Source organism: Doryrhamphus excisus, linkage group LG11 (assembly GCF_037039965.1).
Source record: "Doryrhamphus excisus strain RoL-2023G ecotype Guam linkage group LG11, RoL_Dexc_Guam_v1.1, whole genome shotgun sequence".
NCBI classification, from domain to species: Eukaryota; Metazoa; Chordata; class Actinopteri; order Syngnathiformes; family Syngnathidae; genus Doryrhamphus; species Doryrhamphus excisus.
Genome location: NC_136367.1, coordinates 7,606,973 through 7,630,664, shown reverse-complemented (window position 1 = coordinate 7,630,664; position 23,692 = coordinate 7,606,973). Strand labels below are relative to the sequence as shown.

The following is a 23,692-nucleotide window of genomic DNA, read 5'->3' as shown; positions in this document are numbered from 1 at the left end:
GTATCAGGAAGGTTGTACAGACATTTTTTACTGTGAAAATGTTGGATTTATAACAAAGGACTCATGCTACACAGACATTTGACATGACCACGGCAGGGATGATCGAACTCACAACCTTCAGTTTGGGAGACAACCACTCAACCACCTGAGCCAAGTAAAGGATCACATAGATGACATTTCTGTATACCATTGTTGTTTGCTTAATACAGTTAGCTGAATTACCACCAATACCCATTATATTGGTCCTATCCTTGACTGTCTTTGTAGAGGGAGAAATTATTTCATTTTCAGCACAATTCCCTGTTTATGTTTTAATTCAGAAAACAGATGCTCTGATTTTTTAAAAACAATTCTTTCATGTATTGTCCATCTGTGAACAACTTCCTCCTCCTTACGATTTCGTGTACAGCCAAGTGTTGCCAACTTGGCGATTTTCTTGCTAAATCTGGTGACTTTCAAAATCCTCTTGGCAACTGTTTTATCAAAAGTTATGATCGAAAAAATGTATGGGCTTTTCATGGCGATTCTGGTATTTTAAGAATGAAAAGTGAAAGCACATAATGATTTGTGGTTGATAATGAGTGCTCTGCCCCGCCTCAGCAGCAGTCACAGGCGGTATTGAGACTGCATGTATTATCCTACCTCCCCTTCCCTTGTTCATCCAATCAGCAGTCAGAATGCAGTCTAGATGCATTCATATACTTGCAGTGAGCCAAATATTTCACATTCATTTCAAAAATGCACATGTCTACTACTTTGTTGTTAAAAACAGTCACAGCTCTCAGTGAAAGGAGACGCAACAACCGATTATTTAGACCAGGTGTTTCAAACTCAATTTACCTGGGGGCCACTGGAGCTAGGGTCTGGGCAAGGCTGGGCCGCATCAGCCCCCCCCCCCCCAAAAAAAAACAAAACAAAACACTTTTTTAGTGCTTTGGTTCCGATTTTCTACAATAAAAGCTCTGATAAAACATTCCACTGTTCTAAAATATCTTTTTATTTTTCTGCACAAAATAAGATGAAAAATAAATAAACAAATCAAGAATAAAGAAAATCAATCAATCAGTAATAAATAAATATAATAATAATAAAAGGGCAAATAATAAAAACTTAAGAAACCACATATAGTTGGTGGGTAGACAAATTATTTTTTTCAGATTAAAATGAACAAAGCATTATTAGAGCCCTGTAGACATGACAAAACACGACTATAGTCCCATTTATACTCTTTTTATTTACAACATATTGCGCAACTGCAGGGTCTTGAGACACATGCTAACTCGGAAACTAGAGAGCTAGCGACCTAAACGGTAGCCTTCAAGTTATTTCCTTTAAACTTAAATAGCCAAAAACTTACCACTTCCACACGGATAGGGAGGATAACTATTAACAGTTATTTAACCTTTAACCTTTAACATGAACATTAATAAGTACTAATTTAAGTAATATTTTTTTCTGGGTACATGATACCATACAGCATCCATATCAAACTTGCGCGGGCCGCACTAACATTAAACTTTCATATCAAGGCGGGGGCCTCAAACTAGTGTCCTTTGGGCCACATTTGGCCCGTGAGCCGCGTGTTTGAAACCCCTGATTTAGACAATACCAGTCAAAAACCCTTTCGCCCGGCGAGTGCAATAGTGTACCTTAACCGCTGTAAAAGGATGAAGCAGGAAATGTTTATGTCATGCAGGAAAAAAGCTTTTTTTAAATGATTGCAATTTTCGACTATTTTTAAAATACCATTGAGACTGCTACTAATAACTCCATGAAAAGCACTCTGAGCTACAGTCAACAAAACAATGAATATCGCATTATCGTTGAAAATGAAAAATAAATTGTCCAACCTGTATGTCGCTTTTTATGCTGTCCAGCTCCTTAGATGTCTTAGAGAGTTGGTGCAAGATGCTGCTTCTTTCCGAGAAGACTTCCTTTAGCTTCTTTTCCAGTCCGTCATAACCTTGTCTTTAGAAAGAAGAGAAGAAAAAAATGCATGTTTAAAATCGACCTCTGACTAAGATAGTTGGGTTCTTACTATCACCTATGGCAGAAAACAGCAATATCAGTGAAAAGACGGAAAGGAACAAGGCAAAAAGGAATAATTGATGGGGCACTGTCCCGATAGAAATGAGAAAAGAAAAAATAACTTCTTTCTTACTTCTTTCAACCAATTCATTCTGTGAAGGCTGTTTTAGAGAGATATGTCTCTTGACCAGAGGCATGCCCCTACACTTCCATTTTAATATTGGATGCGGTCCATTCAACTATTAAAGGGGGTGAAAAAAAATCCAGTTGGTGTATTGTCACATCCTGTAGATCTGTGTAAAGTTGAGCTTCTACTGAATGACACCGCAGACGCTGTTTTGTCCTTTATCACCAAGCCTCCAGAGAAAAAGACAAATGTTACTTCACAGCATGTTTACATGAAGTGTAGCTGAAGTCAAAATGTTCTTCATTGTGATGACGAACACCCACTGAGATGCCAGATGTACTAAGAGACATTTTGGACACATACACATTTAAGAAACGGGATGAACTTAAGTTGTAAGCTTGTAAATTAATACAAGCTCAGGGGTTATGGTGGTGTAAATCATTCATTCATTCATTCATTTTCTACCGCTTTTTCCTCACGATGGTTGCGGGGGTGCTGGAGCCTATCCCAGCTGTCTTTGGGCGAGAGGCGGGGTACACCCTGGACTGGTCGCCAGCCAATCACAGGGCACATATAGACAAACAACCATTCACACTCACATTCATACCTATGGACAATTTGGAGTGGCCAATTAACCTAGCATGTTTTTGGAATGTGGGAGGAAACCGGAGTACCCGGAGAAAACCCACGCATGCACGGGGAGAACAAGCAAACTCCACACAGAGATGGCCGAGGATGGAGGTCTGTGCGCTAACCACTAGACCGCCGTGCTGCCCGTGGTGTGAATCAACACTACTAAATTCATGTTTAACCCTTTAACCAACATGAGGTTCAGCTCTGATGCTAAACTATGTTTTTTTGTGCAACTTCCTTGTTGACTAACTTTAGAGCATCCAACAACCCAATTTGGGAAATGTCAAATCAAGTATATACATTGATTTTACTGCTAGTAAAAAGACATTAAAGTCCTTAAAATTCTTTTCCAGATCATAAATTTGATTACTGTGATTCCCTGTGAGTCTTTAATTGAAAGATTTTACAATATAAGTTACAAATGCCCCTTGGCAGATGCCAAGGAGTTGAACAATAAAGAAGAGGTCGCGTAAAAGCGCCATCAGTTTAGTGCATTCTGGAGGACAGGAAATTATTTCCGCAAGGACAAATTATGTTTAACAGGGGATAAATTGAGGTTGGTCAGTAAAATGTTCCTGTCATGTCAGATCTTCGCCTGCAGCATTTTACATTGGTCACAAAGAGCAAGGCTAAAGCGGTGACACTGTTACATCAAGCAGTCTCCTCATCCTGGTTTTATACAGTACATGTCATGTTCCCACTGCATTTAACCCATAAAATGAGCTAACACTGCAAGTGTACACCATTAGTGTCAGCCTGGCCTTGCTCGGGGCCCCTCAGCCTTGAATGTGGGGTGTGGGGTGTGGAATGTCCTTATGTCCATCAAGGGAACTCAACTTAAGGCCCTTTGGTCTGACGCAGACAGCAGATGTTCCTTTTTGATAATGCGTTGAGTTACGGTGCTACAACAGTAGCAACTTATACAGGTTGTTCGGGATAGAGGATACTGTGATGGATACAAGCTCTGCTTCTGCTGATTATGTTTGGAAATGCTAAATAAAATTCCCAATTGATAGTTGATATATGTAGTAAAGCCATACAGTAATCTCTTTTTTTATCGTAGTTAATTGGTTCCAGATAAGTGCATTTACACAATGTAGACTCCTTATTTTTATCCATCCATCCATCCATTTTCCTCCACTTATCCGGGTCCGGGTCGTGGGGGCAGCAGTCTTAGTAGGGAAGCCCAGACTTCCCGGTCCCCGGCCACCTCCTCCAGCTCCACCAGGAGGACACCAAGGTGTTCCCAGGCCAGCTGTGAGACATAATCCCTCCAGCGTGTCCTAGGTCTGCCCCGGGGCCTTTTCCCGGCTGGGCATGCCCGGAACACCTCACCAGGGAGGCGTCCGGGAGGCATCCGGACTAGATGCCCGAGCCACCTCAACTGACTCCTCTCGATGTGAAGGAGAAGCGGCTCTACTCTGATCCCCTCCCGGATGACTGGGCTCCTCACCCTAATGAGGAGCTTATTTTTAGATAAAATATATTTGTAGTTAGAGCATCAAAAACCTAGTTGACCTTTTAAATATAAATTTAACATCATTCAAGCCTTGCAAACAAGAAATCACACGCCTATAGTCGCCTATGTACTTGTATTACCTAATGCTAAGCAATAATAAGACACAATCATTTATCGTTAGCAAAGGGAATGTAGTCGTAGTATCGCAAACGTAATGTGAATTGATCACATGACATGAAAAAAACATCAACATCATCAATCCTTAGTGTGATGTTTGACACTTGGTTGATACATTCATGGATGTACACTATGACACTACTGCTAGCTTTGTTTAAATGACATTGTACATTGCTTATGTGCAAGCTACGGCATCTCCGAAGTGACGCAATAGACGGCTGACACTATATCAAGCTAACTAACGTTTATTTATTCTAAACTTAGGAATGGGTTTCAAACTGAGTCAGGAAGAAAGACAAAATAATCAGCAAAAATATACCACTTCCACACACACCTTGCATAGCCGTACGTGGTGAGTACAGCCTCAGTGCGGATTTGGGAGCATGCAAACACGACATAGCATTTTTAGTCAAGGATGAACTTGCACTGTGTGCAGGCTTGTGGAGTTATCAGATGGATATACTACACGGCCATTCGTTCGCTAAAAATACCTTTTTTCTTTGTATGCATCGTAATGCCACTCCAAATGTCCGCGCGGCACGCATGAAACGAGAAAGCCATGAAGTCTTTCTGTTGTCGTGCAAACTGTGTAATCCTCACCAGAGGGTTGCCGCCTAAGTGCACCTCAACCAAGTGTTGCCACGGTGGAAGCCTGCCTTTGCTTGTAGTGGGAAGACTGAAAAAGTGTCTTTCACTTCATTTAGCCATAATGATGCTTGAAAATGCTTAATTTAGGCCAAAAATATGCAAACCTCTCTTCAATATGCATATTTTGATGAATAATTGACCATCTTCAAAACTGTAATGAAACAGCAGGATTTATTAATATATATTTTGAAAAAAAAAACATGATAAAGTGAAGCAACGAAATCAAAAAGTGGCAAGGGATATGTATATTGTAGCAATGTATATTGCTACTGACCATGAGCACAAAGTTGGCTGAGAAATGTAGGTCCCCCTGATCCAAATCTCTGACCATCCATAACAACACATAAATCACGAGTACAAAACAGCTGGTACATGAGTAGATAAATAACACAGGAAGTAGAGTCAAACTCTGCACATGTCAGTTGTAAAATCATATTCGCCAATGACTGTTTTCTGCTGCTATCTATTTCGGCGACAAATTGTGTAACGTAGGTGAGGTATATGCAAACCGAATGTTGCAGTAGCATCGGATACATATCAGATATTGCGTATCTCCGCATATGAAAGAGGCCTGTGTCGCATTTGCAAAAACTGGACTTGCACTGTTCACACTGACATGAAGAAATTGGACACAGGTCAAACTGTGTACCTAAGTGTACCTATTATACTTTTTCCACTCTTCTGACCTATAAATGTATTTACAGTGTTGTATTCTCATGTTAAATGATGCCAAAGTTTCAGATAATGAGGTTTGCACATTTGGAAGTGAGCCTTCAAAGACGTTTGGGATGGCTCAAAACACTCCATTTGAAACGGCGTGGTAAAACCGTTCCTTTGTGACGTCACAGAGAGACCAACTTCCTTATATGGTTTATAGTTAGGAAGCACTTTGTATGTGTGACCAATCACAGCAGTGCAGGCATGCTTGGAGGCGGGCTTTGGAATAAATTAAAACAGTTTGTCTATATGTGCCCTGTGATTGGCTGGCCACCAGTTCAGGGTGTACCCTGCCTCTCACCCAAAGACAGCTGGGATAGGCTCCAGCACCCCCACAACCCTCGTGAGGATAAGCGGTAGAAAATGAATGAATGAATGAATGAATGAATGTGAATGCAAAGCATCCGGGATACACACACATTTCTGTGTGTGTACATTTTTAAAGATTGCTGCAGTGTGTGCTCTCCTTAATGTAGTGGTTCTCTGTTCTGTCATGCCCCTCTGCTGAACATCTACCCTGCCTTTCATCACCTATATTCAGCAGGGCTACACTCCAGCTCACCTGTAACCCTTGTGAGGACAACAGAAATGTATGGATGGAGTTAGGGAAGGATGATTGTTGTGGCAACAGACACACGATAGCTGAAAGTCCACTGTGATATCCTCAAAATACACCAGTTACCTTTGTAATGACAAAGACGGCAGTGCTTGACAAACGGACTTATGATCAGAGATTGCACCATCAGGCACCTGGCCTTAAAGCAGAGGTGCTGAAATCTTTCATTTCAGACATCTGCAGTTTGAAAGAAGGCCCTGGCTGTCTTCATGAAACTCATCAGACTCCAGAGACTAAGGGAAAGGCTTCATCTATTGAATCCTATTATTGAGGACAAATATTTCTAAAGGGCTGGAGCTGTTCAGGCTGACCCTGCAGTATGAAATATAATTTGGGAGCAGAATAAAGGCAATGTCACTGAATAGCACCATCACCATTCAAGCAATGGCTTAATAAGGAAGCCAAGGCTATGGCATCAAGCCTCGGAGAGAGAACTGCAGTTGCTTAGGTCCCCTGTTGACATGGACTAGCTTTCTTAAGTATGATTAAAGTGTTAACAGCCTAAGAAATACATTCACTTTTATTGGACAGCCTGAACACAAATTTACAAATGCTGCAATGCTCTCCCATATTTCTTATATTGTAGCATATGCTAAACCATATTTCTGCCACATCACTGCCAATATTCATTTGCAAGCCCTGGAGCATCTACTGAATTCTTCAACTTCATGATGAATGTCCAAGGGCACTCTAAAACACTAAGATGGGAGCTCAAAGTCTCAACCTGAAGAAAAAAAATATGTGATATGCAAAGAGGGATGTCGTTCCTAAAATGGAAATGCTCACCAAGATTGGAATTTGATGGATTGAAGCACACAGTGTGCACTTTCCGACATATCTGGAGTCAGCTGTTCAAATTCAGTACCTCTTATTATTGTAACCAAAATAACCATTTCATTTATAATGTATTCAAGTCATCAACTGATGACAAATTGTTATATATGCATGCATACGTATATAGCTTGATGACAATCATTGCCAACTCATCGACACACTTGACTTTCATGACAATGTGCTGCATTCAGCAATCGACATGAGTAGTATATTGACGATAGAAGTGCAGAGAAGAAGAAATAGAACATTCCTGTATATTCCTGTGTATTAGTAAACTCAATTCATTTTACTGACTCAACCACCGATGACATCATAGACAGGCGACAAATCTGTCATTTTGTTAGAAAGCTAAGGATGCGATGCCACAGTTGGACTCCCTCAGTGTATTAATACCTAAAGACTACAAACAATACAAGCAGTTGATGTTTGCTAATAGAAGGATGAAAAGTCTTGAACCAGTCATGATGTCATTGGATGGTCATATCACCTCGTACTTTGGTACGGGACAAAAAAAAAACAAAAAAAAAAACCAACAAAAAAAAAACTTAAACTATATTAGGAAAGCAGGAAGTGAACAAATGTAACAGTTACTGATTGTAAAAGTACCAGATGGAGGGGTAGGATTTAATAAGCTTTGCTTCTTCCTACTCCTTTTGGACATGTGGAACTGGGAACTGATTATGGGATGCACTCAATTGTAATCTGATGCATGTTCAAATGAAATAAAACCATTACCATTACCAGAAGACACGTACCATTTTGCACACTAACTGCAAAATGTACACAATGCGAGGGAAATGTAAATTTTTGTTGTTAACTGAAAAACACGCTAACCGGACTGGATGCTAGGAAGGTTCGACTGCATTGTTTTGAATTTTGTAGGGATTTCACCCAATGTGTTAAATTACATTAATTTGATAGCTACATCTTAAAATAAACCAAAACATTTCAGTGATTGAATGAGATTATGAATGTAGTAGAATGAAGTAACAGAAACAAGAAAGCCACTGAAACCAACATCTACTGAGCCAACATGAGTTTATTTGTCGTCATGCAGATTACAGCCAGACAGAGATTTAGGTATTTCCAATTTCAGGCTAGATTAATTATGCCATTAGGGGGTTTGCAAATAAATTGTTTAATAAGAGGGAGTGTCCACTGCCTGTCAGGGAATTAATATATGTCTTTAACAGAGCATGACCACCGACTGAATGCACCAAAAAAAAAAAAAAAAAACTCATTCATGTTTACCAGCAGCTATAAAAACATTGTAGACAGCTGGGGATATTAATTGCATGCTTGGTACATCAGGGTACGTCGGACACTGTAAAGTATTTCACTATTTAGTGAGTGACTGTGATTAACCAACTGGTGTTGGGGAAAATCTATACTACCTCTACATTGGTAAAAAAAACAGACAAAAAAGTCAGTTTGCAAGACTTCACACTGCTTGAAACTCAAATATCCATCAGCAATGAGAATATAAAATATTTCTTTTTTTAATGTGTTTTCACACATTTTGTAAACAAACTGCCCTTTGAAAACTTAAACCATTAAAAATGGATGAATGCATTACATTGACAAGAACTGATGTTAGGTAAGAGCTTCATCCAATCAAAGTAGCAAAAACATTTGAAAACATCTAAAGAAGAGTTTGTATTTGGATGTTTTGGGCCTTTATTGTTTAACCCTTCAAAATATATATACGTATATATATATGTATTTTAAGAAAACAACCTCAGAAATGGGGCTGCATCGCAGCGAGTGGTTAGCGCGTAGGCCTCACAGCTAAGAGACCCCAGTTCAATCCCACCCTTAGCCATTTCTGTGTGGACTTTGCATGTTCTTCCCGTGCATGCGTGGGTTTTCTCCGGGTACTCCGGTTTCCTCCCACATTCCAAAAACATGCTAGGTTAATTGGCCACTCCAAATTGTCCATAGGTATGAATGTGAGTGTGAATGGTTGTTTGTCTATATGTGCCCTGTGATTGGCTGGCCACCAGTCCAGGGTGTACCCCGCCTCTCGCCCAACGATAGTTGGGATAGGCTCCAGCACCCCTGCGACCCTTGTGAGGATAAGCGGTAGAAAATTAATGAATGAACCTCAGAAATGAAAATGTTCTGCCTGGTAGAATATTTTATTCACTATAAGCTACATTTTCCAAGTATTGCTTTTAATCAAAGTAATTTACCTAAACTGTATTGTTGCATAATTAAGTACATTTTAGAAATGTAATTTCAATTGGCCAAAATTGTTGGAACAACAAGCTTTTATTGCAGCTCTAATAAATGCACATCAATGCTGAATGAAAAAAATTAACATTTAAGGTTACTTTTACCTTCATTGGAGATGTGCTTGTTGCCAAAGACACGATGTGGCACAAATCCACACATCTTCCTGTTTTGCCATGAGTTATTTCTTGTGTTTTTCACCTCATTAACCCAATTTTTAGTTACTTAAAGGTTATAGTGCCAGCATTTTGATGAAGAAGCTAAAAAAAGGAAGGTGGTGTCGGGTTATGCCTCGCTACCACATCGTGTCTTTGGCACCAAGCATGTCTCCACTGAAGGTAACAGAAATAATAATAAGCATTTATTCCTTTCATTCATCATTTATATGCATCTAGAATTGTTTCTGCATCTGTTCAGCTGTATTTCTTCAGATTTCGTGGTTCCCGCAAAATCGGTCTGTTTTAATGTATTCCAAGCACAGCCCGCCTCCAGGCACGGCCACTCTGCTGTGGTTGTTCACACTGCCGAGTGCAGAGAAAGACTTCCGGTTTGTGCTGCTAACTTTTTAAAATGTCTGCTTTTAACATACAGCCATATGTGTCGGATCCTGAATCCAATCCGGATGTAGAGACTGGACAATCCGAAGGTTTTCAAGAAAAGAGGTTACTTCAAGACGTCTCTCAATGGTAAGTAGCTTTAGAATTTTAGCATTAGGAATTTAGGATTTAGCATTCTACAGTATCCGTAATGTGCAATGCATTTAGCGGGACTACCAGTGTGTAAAAAAACCCGGATAGATGCTTTCTCTGTGCTATAATGTTACACGACAAGTGCTTCTTCTCCATGACTTACACAAAATGAACACAGTTAGGACACTGATAAACTGTTACTGCTTGAATTACTTACTATTCTTCAACACAACCAAGTAACGTTAGAAAGGCGTAGGGCTTCAGCAACTTTGTTGGCTAGTCCGGCAGCATAATGGCCCATGTAAGGAAACCGCCCATTTGTGATGTCACAAAGGAACGGTCTTACCACGCCTTTTCAAACCTAGCGTTTTGAGCCATCCCAAATTTCTTTCAGGGCTCACATCCAAATGTGCAAACCTATAAAAAATAATAGGTCCCCTTTAACATTTTTGACAGTGAACTACTGATGACATCATAGACCGGCACAGTCATATAGCTAATTTCTAGAACCGGTTGCTATATTGTAACTTAGCAATGTATTTGTATTTAATGATAATGTATTTGTTAGAAAGCTGGGTGTGATAAAAAACTATATTAAGAACACAGTTGGACTTGATAACACGGCAAGAAAAGTGACGTATTGTACGCGAACCAGAAATTACACGTAAACCGAGTCAAAAAAACTAAGGTAGACACAAAGAAAGAAGAAATAGGGTTCATCCGGGCAAAGTCCCAGTGTTCCTGAGATATTGTGCTTTCAAAACGCACATAGAATTCATATTCAACATTTTTATGTCAAACTGATTAAATGATCAGTTTGACACAATTTTGAGAAGCTATACTGTTTTGTTCACCATTTATGTTTTGCAATGTTTCACTGTAAGAAGGCTGAAGGCATTGGAATAGAAATAATTAGCATGTTGGATGAATAATTTACTGATTAACTTGCAAGCATTTCCATGCTAGATGCCAATTATGTTCCCTTGACGTTTTGCAGAAGATGGTTTATTTGGAGACGCTAATATTTTTAGACAGACAGGCACCTCATTGCAAGAGGAAATGCATTTGTCACGACAATATTGCAAATATAATATAATTATATATATATAATAAAAATATATATAAATGTTTAATAATATATATTATATAATATTGCAAAAAAAGCAGGCAGAATGCAATAACTATTCATTCACATTGAATCTGACTTTACAAAAGCAGTAAAATATTGTGCCAATACTAAATTCACTTCAACCAATTTGTTTTCGTCCTTTGGTGATCAGTTTTATCCACAGTAATGTGAAGACTAAAATCTGTTTTCTGCATGTTGAACACACAAACTGATTTATTTTTCTTGTTAGTCATGACCAAGCCAAATCATTTTTACAGTGACATATATGAGCCCACCGTCTTTGATACCATCATTCCTATATTTCACAAGACTGAGGTCGTAAATTAAACGTGCTTGTCACCGGATGCAAGATGCTGTTTTGACTTATTCTCTTCCCTTATGGCATCAACCTCGATGGCATGCCCCCAATCTAGGGACTTATCACCATAATTTATATCTTTTAAAAGCCTCTCAGAAACCCCATTGCCAGCTCCCATCAAATATTGACTGTAATTGCACACACTTTGTCTCTTCAAGGTTGTATGATCCGGTCATCCCTTTGCTTCTCGCAGAGGCAAACATTGCTCAGCATCAATGTTTCTATCTGTTGAAAACTCAGAAACAATTCTTGTTGAGACCCCACTTTATCCCTCAGAGATGTCTGTTATGATATTGGATCAGAGCAAACAAGAAACTTTTTTTTTACTCCAGAGGCATAATCTATATCCCAAAGGCAAGAATACTTCTGCTTTTAACTTGAGAACCAATGTGTTTATTTATATCAGCTGAGCACACAGTGCTGAAAGTATAGTAGATCCCTACTATTTGTGGGGGTTACTTTACTTGACCACCAGGATTTGGCAGAAATTTGCAAGTCATTTAGACGCCTACAAAAATGTCTACTAATGTCTTGACACAAAGCTTGCGAGCTTGACATTGACGCTCTCCTCTGATTTCATTTCCAAATTCAATTCAATTTTCAAAAAGGGTGACTGGTGTCAAATTTCTTTTGGCTTTTTCCTGATTACGAAGTCGCCAAAGGGGATCTTTTGATCTGCATGCCGATTTTGGCTTGAGTGTTTAAGGCTTGGCTCTTTAATTCAAGAAACATTAAGGCATTAAAAAACAGTAAACAATGTTAATCAGGACTGATACTGCAGATCATGGTGTTGCAACTATGAAGAACAACCACTATCTGTATCTGTTCACCCATCTCTAAAGTTTTCCAAGTGATTTTATCTCACCAGCCAAATTAGAAATAAGCAGATAATAAAAAAGCGAGCCATACACAGCACTGCCTTGTGAAATACAGTAGTAATAGTAATAAACATTCATTCATTCATTTTCTACCGCTTTTTCCTCACAAGGGTCGCGGGGGTGCTGGAGCCTATCCCAGCTGTCTTCGGGCGAGAGGCGGGGTCCACCCTGGACTGGTGGCCAGCCAATCCCAGGGCACATATAGACAAACAACCATTCACACTCACATTCATACCTATGGACAATTTGGAGTGGCCAATTAACCTAGCATGTTTTTGGAATGTGGGAGGAAACCGGAGTACCCGGAGAAAACCCACGCATGCACGGGGAGAACATGCAAACGCCACACAGAGATGGCCGAGGGTGGAATTGAACCCTGGTCTCCTAGCTGTGAGGTCTGCGCGCCAACCACTCGACGCTGTGCCACCCAGTAATATACATAATAAAATCAATTCTACTGCATGATTTTTCCCATACAAGTTTTGGTTTAAAGCATTAAATCACTTCATCTCAGAGTACACATTTGTATTTAAGGAAAACTGAACTTTTGGGGGGGGATTTTGCCCATAATTTACAATCCTTATGTGAGACATGAAAACATATCTTTGCCATTTATATGCATTCTTAAAAAAGAAAAAAAAAACAGCTAGCACAAGGCTGCAAAAAATAAACATAATCGGAAACTATTCCGCCGATAAAGCCATCTAAAAAAAAAACCTCAAAAAATGCCATGCCGCATATTAACCAAGCTACAGTGACATTGTTATTTAGGAGCTAACACCCAAGAACTACTTTTTTGGTGTAGTGACAGCGTCTCACTCAGTACGCCCCAGGCCACTACCGAGAGATAACGTAAGCTACTGGAGCTGCATCGCCTGTGACTTGGAAGATGTGTATAATAGTAGGTTGAGGCAATGAGCTGAAAAGTTGTTTCACTTTGAGATTCCCCACGATACCAACTCAACATCCAACCAGATTGAAGCAGCGGATACTGGCTCTCAACGTGGACCCGACGACATCAGGTTTTATCAGCTCGACTGGGAACACATGTCTTGTGCTGAAAGATACAGCCATCACATCTGGGCTTTTGTGAAGATTGGCTTTGAGAAACACAGAGTGTCTCAGCTTTTGTTTCCTGCTGCTTGTGTGAGTAACCACCAACCTCTCCCTTCTGCGTAGAGTCGACACATAAAACACCACTTATTTTGACCAATCATAGAAAAAGGACAAGAAAATGACGGCCTTTTCACTTTAAAGAACCAGCATCCATTGTTCACTTTGAAGAGACGTCTCAAAGAGCCGTTTTGTTGTCAAACGCCATCGCTATCAAGTGGAGAAACGGTGAACAACATTGTTGCACGGCCGGTCCAAGACGCTCAAATGCTGCAAAAATCATCAATGATTGAACACGTGACAGGATCTGGTCCTATAAAGCTGGTATTATTTGCGGATGAGACTACTGCCTTTTGTTCTGGAGGGATGATAATAGATTGTCCTTGAACCTAAGTAAAACTAAAATCATGCTGTTTGCTAACAGCAGAAAGGACACGTACCAGCAAATACAAATAGACGGTGTAGACATTGAAAGGGTGAAGGAAAATACATTTCTGGGGATCACAATAGATGAAAATATGAGCTGGAAACCTCATATTACAAATATACAACATAAGGTGGACAGAAATATTTCAATATTGAACAAAGCAAAATTTGTTCTCAATCGGAAATCACTCCACACTCTTTATGGCTCTCTGGATCTACCATATCTTACTTATTGTGTGGAAATATGGGATAATAACTATAAAAGCAATCTTCACTGGCTAAATGTACTGCAAAAAAGGCCAGTAAGGATAATTCATAATAGCGCCTATAGAGGACATACTAACTCTTAACTCCTTATTTCTAAAATGACAAATACTTCAACTTGCTGATATAGTTCATCTTCAAACAGCTAAAATAATACATAAGGTTAAAAATAAGCAATTAGCTAAAAATGTCATCCAATACTTTTTTTTTACCATTACCATTACCATTACCATTACCATTACCATGTATATTTTGTCGAGTCAAATGTCAGTTGTTAAGGTACAATGACGTGGGGTGCGAGCCAATGACCAGTGTTACCAACTTGGCGATTTTGTCGCTGGATCTGGCGACATCCCCCAACTTTTTCTGATGTCATTGGAGAGTTTTCTAATATGGTGAAATGTTCTACATTTTGTGTTCTCACTGAGCAATGACAGGAGCTGATGACACATCCACCCCGCCCAAAGGAAGTCACAAGCCATGATGTGCAATTTAGTGAGGTATAATTAAGTGAAATTAATAATTAGTAATTGTGGTAAAATTCTGACATCATGACAATAATAATAACAATGGGATTAATTTCAAATAACAGTGGATATTCTGTAAATGAGTGACTATAATGTGAACACGGATTTTATTGTTAAGGTTAAGGATAGAAGCTTTACAAGTGCATAGATAGACTGTCTCCGTCTAGGAGTGTGTCTGTGTTCTTTGCCTGAGGATGCCTTGTGAGAAAGCCGCTACAAACACAGAGAACACAAACCCAAACAAATATCCGGTAGAGATAGAAAGTGTTTTTTTCCTTGGCTTATAAACTGAACATTTAATAACATTTGTTTGGCGGGTAGAGTGCATGAAATGCAGCAGTAGACAAGCTTTTGGGAAAAGTTTATTATTTTTCAACATCTTAATCTAACATAAGATGTTTTAATGAGAGTATAAAAAAGTCTTACTGAAAAAAAAGAATATGTTAGTGCTAAAATTTGATAGCAAAATCAAGGAAATAGAAATCAGTCAACACTTGCAGTAGGCGATTGAAACCTTGATATGCACTTTTCTGGTACTATTAAAACAAACTTCCTATTGCTGAATGTTTTGGCAACACATATATCAGATCTAAAACACCGAGCTTCAATGTGTCAATGTTACAGCGATCAAAATCCTCTCTTGTCATTCACCCGTTCTGTTCAACCATCGTTTCATCCCATGAGTGATGGGAAAAGTCTTTCTTTGTATTTCATCATGCTAGCTCAAACTTTGGCCAGCGGGTGGGCTGGGCTTGAGAACCTCATGACAGCTTCATATAACTCTATCAACAGACGACTAAAACATGATGAAAAGCTGCATGCAAAATTTTTTCAAGACTTGTGGCCAAATCACCATGACCAGTGATTTGGAAGTCACAGCCTCAAAGGCCTGCAGTAATGAAACAATGCAAAACTACGTGCCATGTCCGTTCCTACAATGCTTATGTAAGTCGAGTTAATGCCTGATAGTACGGTAATGGTAACCATACAAAAGAACAACTCCTTACTTTTATCCCTGATTGCACACTGGAAAGGACGTTATAAAAGAAGGAGAGACCACTACGCTGCTTAGTTGTCATTGTCAATTTAATGGTAATGGTAATGGTAATGGTAATGGTAATGGTAATGGTAATGGTTTTATTTCATTTGAACATGCATCAGATTACAATTGAGTGCATCCCATAATCAGTTCCCAGTTCCACATGTCCAAAAGGAGTAGGAAGAAGCAAAGCTTATTAAATCCTACCCCTCCATCTGGTACTTTTACAATCAGTAACTGTTACATTTGTTCACTTCCTGCTTTCCATAATACAGTTTAAGGTTTTTGTTTTTGTTTTAATAATGTACCTGGTACCTCGTAGGAGGTGATATGAGCATCCAATGCCATAATGGGTACCATAGTAAGTGTCAATATAGTGATATATATAGCACATCATGATTGGTTCAAGACTCTTCATCCTTGTATTTAGCAAACATCAACTGCTTGTATTGTTTCTTGAATTGGCTCATCGTTGTGCATTGTTTGATTTCCTTACTCAATCCATTCCATAGTTTGATTCCACATACTGAAATGCTATGGCTAGCATAACGTAGTCCTAGCATAGAAGTGTTTCAAATGTACTTCTTCCCTGAGATCATATTTCTCCTCTCTTGTAGAGAAGTATTGGATGACATTTTTAGCTAATTGGTTGTTTTTAGCCTTATGCATTATTTTAGCTGTTTGAAGATGAATTATATCAGCGAATTGAAGTATTTGTGATTTTAGAAATAAGGAGTTAGTATGTTCTCTGTAGGCGGCATTATGAATTATCCTTACTGACCTTTTTTTGCAGGTCAAACATATGAATTCATAAATAATGCTATTTAGTGGTTAAATATAGCAAATTCCAAAATATGTATATTAAGCAAATATTTTTAGTAAGTAAGCTTGTAAATGTGTTTGTATGTGGACATTTTTTAACACCCCGGTGGGAGAAATGTGTGTTTTTGAAAATATTTGTTAGTGTGGGCAGTGATAGTGATTGTTAGTGATATGCCTGAGGCATCTTGTGTTGTCAATATCATAGAGTGGCAGGTACTTTGTACTACATACCAGCAGTAGTTATCACACAACAATATCAAACTACCCATGTATTGTTACATTTCGATAATGTTTTATTCTTTTAAAAATAGTTGCATCTTCGACATACGGGTGTTTTGCTCACATAAACAATAGTTTGTGGCAAAGAACGTTAATGAGCTTGTTTGCAGATAACACAGCTGCGTTTGTTTCAGAAATAGTCAGCAGAACAACTTCTCTGTGCTGTCATAATTAGACAAATGACCTTTATGTAGCAATGTTTCCATTGGAGTATTAATGCCACTTCAATTAGTCAAGATTCCCCACACATGGTCACCTTTGTCGCATTGTATTTTACGCCAACAATCTCCTTTCCCGTGCATGAGTTCCGTTCATAAAATGTCAGTTGTGCAAGATATGTTGGAGAAACACTTCATACTACATGTGTGAGCATTTTGGGCATTTTAGCTAAAGTATAACAGCATACTGAAAGAACAATATGAACACGTTGCAGATGGGGTTTTGAGTATAAAATTAAGATTGTCCCCTGAGCAGGCATTGCATTATTGTGCATTATTGTAATTGTTAAAGGCAATAAAAAGTGATTGGTGCTTCCAAAAGCAAGAAATAGTGATGATGCAAGAAAGTAACAAAATGACACATTATCCTGTTAATATGTTCATGCATTTGTGAAGGAAGATACATTATATGGGGGAAAGCACTGTATTGAAACACCTCACCGTTTTCACGACCAGTAAGGTCCTTCAAGTTCAATCTGAGCATGACTTTATGGGCCTTGCTATGAGCATTTGGGACACGGTCATACTTCCTCCTCAAACTGTTCCAACAAAGATAGAATCGTCCAAAATGTAGGGATAACACAAAATCAAAAATAATGTAATATATAAAATAATAATAATAATAATATATACACCATCCTAATTATCGTACAGCATGTAACAAACTAGTCTACTTATTAATCCATGTCATTCATGACTTATTTTTGCCCAATTTGGTTTTGTTGGACCTTTTTGAACAAATTACTTGTGAAAAGTGATGTACCACTGTACTGCATAACCCAGGAGGCTCAGCGCTGTAGAACCAGAAGAAGCAATACTTATTGTGAACAAGTATGAGAGTATGAGAGTAAGTATGGGAGTAAGTATGAGAGTTGTGTTGTTATAGCAATAGAGAATTGCGATATTAGCCATTAAAAAGACATGTAAATGTAGTTTTCTATATTGGTTGTAGTATTCTACATTGGTCATTAGGTGTCAGTAATTGTTTGGTGAGATGAGCACCAGACTCGATTGGCAGAACAACAGGCTGTTATTGCAGGTTGAAAGGGGACCTATTATTAGATCATCCATCCTCAATATGACGTTTGTCGCTTTTTCATGCCAGCCTGGCATGAATCTGGCATACATGGAAATACACTCTGACAATACTGTTAGCATTGTTTACACCACATTGCACAACCCTTGTGTTTTCTTCCTGGTTCGCCTACACTAGAAACAAACAGAAGCACAGGAAATATTTTTTTTTTTCAAATATGGCTTAAAATACTGTAAACTAAACGGGAGAGTGATGGGAAATAATGGGAAAAAACTAAATTTCCTCAAGGCTGACAAACATGAGCCACAGAAAGACAGCCACACACGCAAAGGATGCATCAGCCAAAGGGGCAAATTGGAGGTATTGTCTTGAGGATTGAAATGACATTAATGGAGGTATTCAGGTCAAATGTATCTTGATTTAGGCAAGTAAACACAAACAAATTGCATTCACCTTCGTAAAAACATTCTGTGGTATCTTTTCCACCATATGCTGTCAAATGGATTAAAAACAGGACGGGAAGCAAGAACACAGCTCCACTGCAACGTGCACACCCAGTAATCTCCCAGCAATTATGGATTTTAAATCATCATAATTACACTTACTTGCATATTTAAGAACAAAATTAATTTATAATCTGCAGAGCATTTGGACTGCTTCTAATGAACTATGTCACATAATGATGTATTAAAAGAGAATTTATCTACCACGCTGAAAGATCCACTAATCTTGAAAAGGACGGAAAGGGACCAAGGTTAATAGAGGTTTTCACCCTCAGTATCACCCCATGAGAGTGAATGTGGGCAGCCTTGCTTGAGATTGACGGAAAAAACAGTGAACACATTATTTCACTAGATAAGCATATAGTTACCTCATTCAATATGTGCCTTCATAATACCGAGCCTCCAGTGAGAGACCAGATAGTGTTATGGTTGGATAACAGAAGTCCGCTATTAAAAGGGACCTCCGAAGAAAATTGTACTTGATATAATAATAATAATAATAATAATAACTCTTAAGGCATGAGATTGCAACCTTGAAAATTGTACGATTTGCAGTTTGAGCCAAATGGGTGAGAAGGAAAACTCAAACCACACGAGGCCTCAATTTTAGCATCATTTAGGTTGATCAGTGTCTCAAAACGGTTTTGCTATATTCAAGAAAACTATCATGACTTCTGAAAGTATATTCAAATAGTCTCAATTAAATAGTCTCAAAAAGTGACTCATAAAATAAAATATATCTACATATCTAGCTGTATTCAACAGGTCAAATGTAACAGTTTTTTAATTCCTGTATTTGGTCCATAAAATTGTATTAATTTATTCTCAAAAGTCTATTGTCTTCCTGGAATGTAAGTGTGTGTTACAGTTTTTCGTCCAGTCACATTTCAGCTTTCACGTGGTGCCATGTCAATCTAATTTGGGCTTGCCCGGGTGTGCCTGGAGGCGGGCGGTGGGTAGAATGCATTAAAACAGACAATTTTTGCGAGAAGCACGAAATCCAAAGAAATAAGAGATAATAAGAGTCAAGTTTGGAGTTGTTGTTTTTTTCCCTCCCCTTTCCTAGTGTTGCCCCCCTTCTTCCCCTCCTTCATCGCCCAATCATCCCGTCCTGTCACCCCTTGTCTCACTGCATAGTATGTTGTGTATTTATGGACAGATGATTTCACTATTTCGCTTGTACTCCTGTATAAGTGACAAGAATAAAGGGCTACGTCATCATCATCATCATCATCATCAAATACAGCTGGAATAGGTACAGATTCTGTAATATCTGGAAAAAGCTTTCTATACGGGTTATTGTGTGTCGCTGCTCTATAGGAGTCCATAAGTCAATACAAAGGGCCGAAAAATGAGCATAATAGGTCCCCTTTAAGTTGGTGTCTTTATTGCTTTATTAATAAGGGTGTTGTAGCGACACGCCCCACTGAAGGCCCAAGTACCAAATGCAGCACCCGCCACTCCTTAAATGTGGTTCCGCTGTTTCAGTGAAAGCATCAAACTGCCTCTTGCTGTGCTCTTTGGTACCTGGACTCTAAGCATCTGTTCCCATGTTTAATGTGCTGGGTCTGCATTTGGCTGATGTGTGTCTTCAAAACACAAATCAGCAATAAAAAAAGCATCTGTCTCATTATATTGTATCCCTAGCTTTGTATATTTTTCACTTGAATGAAGCTGCATGAAGGTTTAGTTAAATTGCTTGTCTAAAGAATGTAATTTTGTATTTGAACTGAGGGGAACCACACTGTGGTGTGAAATGGTTTAATACTGTTTGTCAAGTCCCAGCAACTTTCCTATTTATATAGTATCTATTAATATTAATAGAGTCAAACTGTAATTTTTCAGTAGCTAGTAATTCCTGATGACGACATACATTGCAGCTTTTCATTGGCCCTCAGCATAGTAAAAAAATGAAATGAATGTGTTATTAGCAAGACCTTTTATGAGATACAAACTGATTTGCTTTGTCACTTATAACCCTACAAGCAGGATGATGTTTGTTGATGTTTTGACCAACGTTGGATTGGTTCTAGCAGTGGTTCCCAGATTTCTGAACCCTTGAGACATTTGACCTGAAGCTATGTACTTCATTCTACTGCACTTCAATACCCTTAAATAAGTATTTTTTTTTCTTTATTGAAACTGAAATATTGAACATTATTAATTGGTTCATTAATTTTTCAATAGTTCTGGGTCAAAAAATGGCATTTTGCGTTTTGACATTTAGATTAGGTTTCACATCAGCACTGATGAATAAATAAGTAATCATTCATCATACATATCTTTTATTGAATCCGTTTGAATGGGTTGAATTTGAGCTTCACTTTTTTGTCCCCTCACAATAGCTATGGTTTAAGTCGCCATATAATTCAATGCCAAATTGAAGAGGAAAATTTAACAATCATGAACAGTGGCATCTAAAGTACAAAAATACAATAAAGCCTCATTTTCAGGGTGAACCTTCACTGAGCTTTTCACCAATATGCCGAAATGAAATCTTGCTGTGAGGGGTTCAGGCGCACTCTGTTATTTCTTAGTGTACATCGCTAATTGTTGTTTGTTTTTATTCACATACCATACTTTAGGAACCTCGGGTTTCAGCATATTTAATGCACACAATGTACGCTATATCTATATTATTTTGTATTTCCCATTTTAAAAATGATCAATGCAAAGCATCTTTCTGTTTTACATTTTTGGAACCAAGTGACCTTAAAACTGAGGTACACATTGAACTGATTATGCCATACAGTCCTTGTATTTTCACAATTTGTCAACAGATAACACAAAACCAATTATGTTTGCTTGCATTTGAATAATTGCTAACTTCCATGGCTCACTGTGGCCCCAAGTTTGTTTGTTTGTTTTTTGGGTTTTTTTTAGGCAAGCCTCATTTCAACAAAGTAAACAGTTGTTGTTTGGTCCATGGGGATGTTCAAGAGAGTGTTCATGCACAAGAACATTCAAATACCTTGTGCCCGTTCATTATTTATAAGGATTAAGGTGCAGGGTAATAGTGTAGCTGATGTGTTTATAGTTTTTACATGATCTGTGAGTCAGAACTGGCTTTTTCAAACCCATAAATTTGTTTTTATGTGACCTTTTTTTTGTTTAATTAAATCGCTTTCAGAATTTTAGCACCAAAGGAAATAGAATTTATTAGCAGCACATGATTCAATATGTTGAAGTCAAGATAGTGATCTATACCACTCCTCAGGGTTGTGAGCTGATTATTATCTGATCTGACAATGGGCAAGAGGTGCCCAAGACAGATCACCAGCCATCGCAGGTCTAACACAGACACAGATCCTTAAAATCCACATCCAAGGACAATTTTTTAGCGTGTTATTAAATTTAGACTTCTGTCGACGCAAGAACCAAGATAAGCATTGAAGGAACACGCAAACTCCATCATTAGTTTAACCTGGACCCATCTAACTGTCAGGCAACATCCGAAACAATGAGCAAACATGACGGTTGGAACACTGCATATCAGTTGCAGTCATTAAACTGTCACATTCGTTTTGACAATTCACTGAACAACAACATAGTCTATGTTTGATGAGCTACCAATATCTTGTTTAATCGCACAGATAGAGAAGCTTTAACAAGAAGTTTTTCAATTTGAGCAGGATGTAAAAAAAGTAAACCACCGGTCAGGCATTGCTGAAGTAACTCACATTTTATGGATAGAAATGTGTTATGGGATTTGATTTGAGATCCCTTATCAGAGGATCACTTATTATGTCTTTACCAATTTCCATCCATATATTTTCTATGCCGCTTGTCTTCACTAGTATCACGAGGGTATGCTGGAGCCTACCCCAGCTGAATTTGGGTGAGAGGTAGGGTACATCCTGGGCTGGTTGCAAGCCAATCGTAGGTCTTTACCAATATGGTATTTATTAACAATAAAAATGGTTGAACAACAAATTCTAATTTGTTATAATGTTAAACATGTCACTTAAATTGTACATTACAAATGCATTTGTATTTACAAAACACATTCTTAGACAGGCTGCACGGTGTAGGAGTGGTTTGCGCGTCGGCCACAGAGTTAGGAGACTCGCGTTCGATTCTACCCTCGGGCATCTCTGTGTGGAGTTTGCATGTTCTCCCCGTGCATGCGTGGCTTTTCTCCGGGTACTCCGGTTTCCTCCCACATTCCAAAAACATGCTAGGTTAATTGGCCACTCCAAATTGTCCATAGGTATGAATGTGAGTGTGAATGGTTGTTTGTCTATATGTGCCCTGTGATTGGCTGGACACCCGTCCAGGGTGTACCCAACCTCTCGCCCGAGGACAGCTGGGATAGGCTCCAGCACACCCTCGACCCTCGTGAGGATAAGCAGTAGAAAATGAATGAATGAATCCATCATAATCAATGCAGTGTTTATGAAATGTTTATGAAAGCAAAATTAAAATAGAGCCCTCTAGAGCCTGGCTACTTTTTTGGGACCACCAACTAGCGAAAAGCTGCAATTAATTAATACGCCCATAAAAATATCTACTGTTGACACACGGATGGGACACCCCCATCTCCAAATCCTCCTGTTACCTGGAATTTGATGTTCTCCTCCGATTTTGAATCAACATTTACAATAAAAGTGATTGTTGGAATTATTAGATGATTATCAGATTAGATTCAGCTCCACGACGTTACACCATTGTTCGACACAATCCAGGTTTCAGGGCTAAATTTGCCTCACACATGTATGAAGTGCATTTAAAGTATAAAATGTTTAGGTACTGACCACAAATGACGGATACTGTAGGATGATCAATGAACAGATGGAATTTGATTCGTTCAACCTGATTGTCAAGTGGGCGCCTCGAGGCTCGTAGTCTACGATAGGCGTTTCTCCAAGCCAGGGGTGTCAATCTCATGTCATGGAGGGCCGAGACACTGCAGGTTTTCCTTCCAGCCGGTCACTAAAGCA

At 38.7% G+C, this 23,692-nt stretch overlaps 1 protein-coding gene across 4 annotated transcripts in view; it reads right to left on the bottom strand.

Moving 5' to 3' along the window:
• luzp2 (leucine zipper protein 2) overlaps positions 1–23,692 on the bottom strand; it is a 180,921-nt gene that overhangs the window by 94,940 nt on the left and 62,289 nt on the right. For all 4 annotated transcript variants that reach the window (XM_058075738.2, XM_058075728.2, XM_058075719.2 and 1 more), the window contains exon 2: positions 1,851–1,968. In XM_058075738.2, coding sequence (XP_057931721.2) covers positions 1,851–1,968 — 118 coding nt within the window. The remainder of the gene's footprint in view (positions 1–1,850; positions 1,969–23,692) is intronic.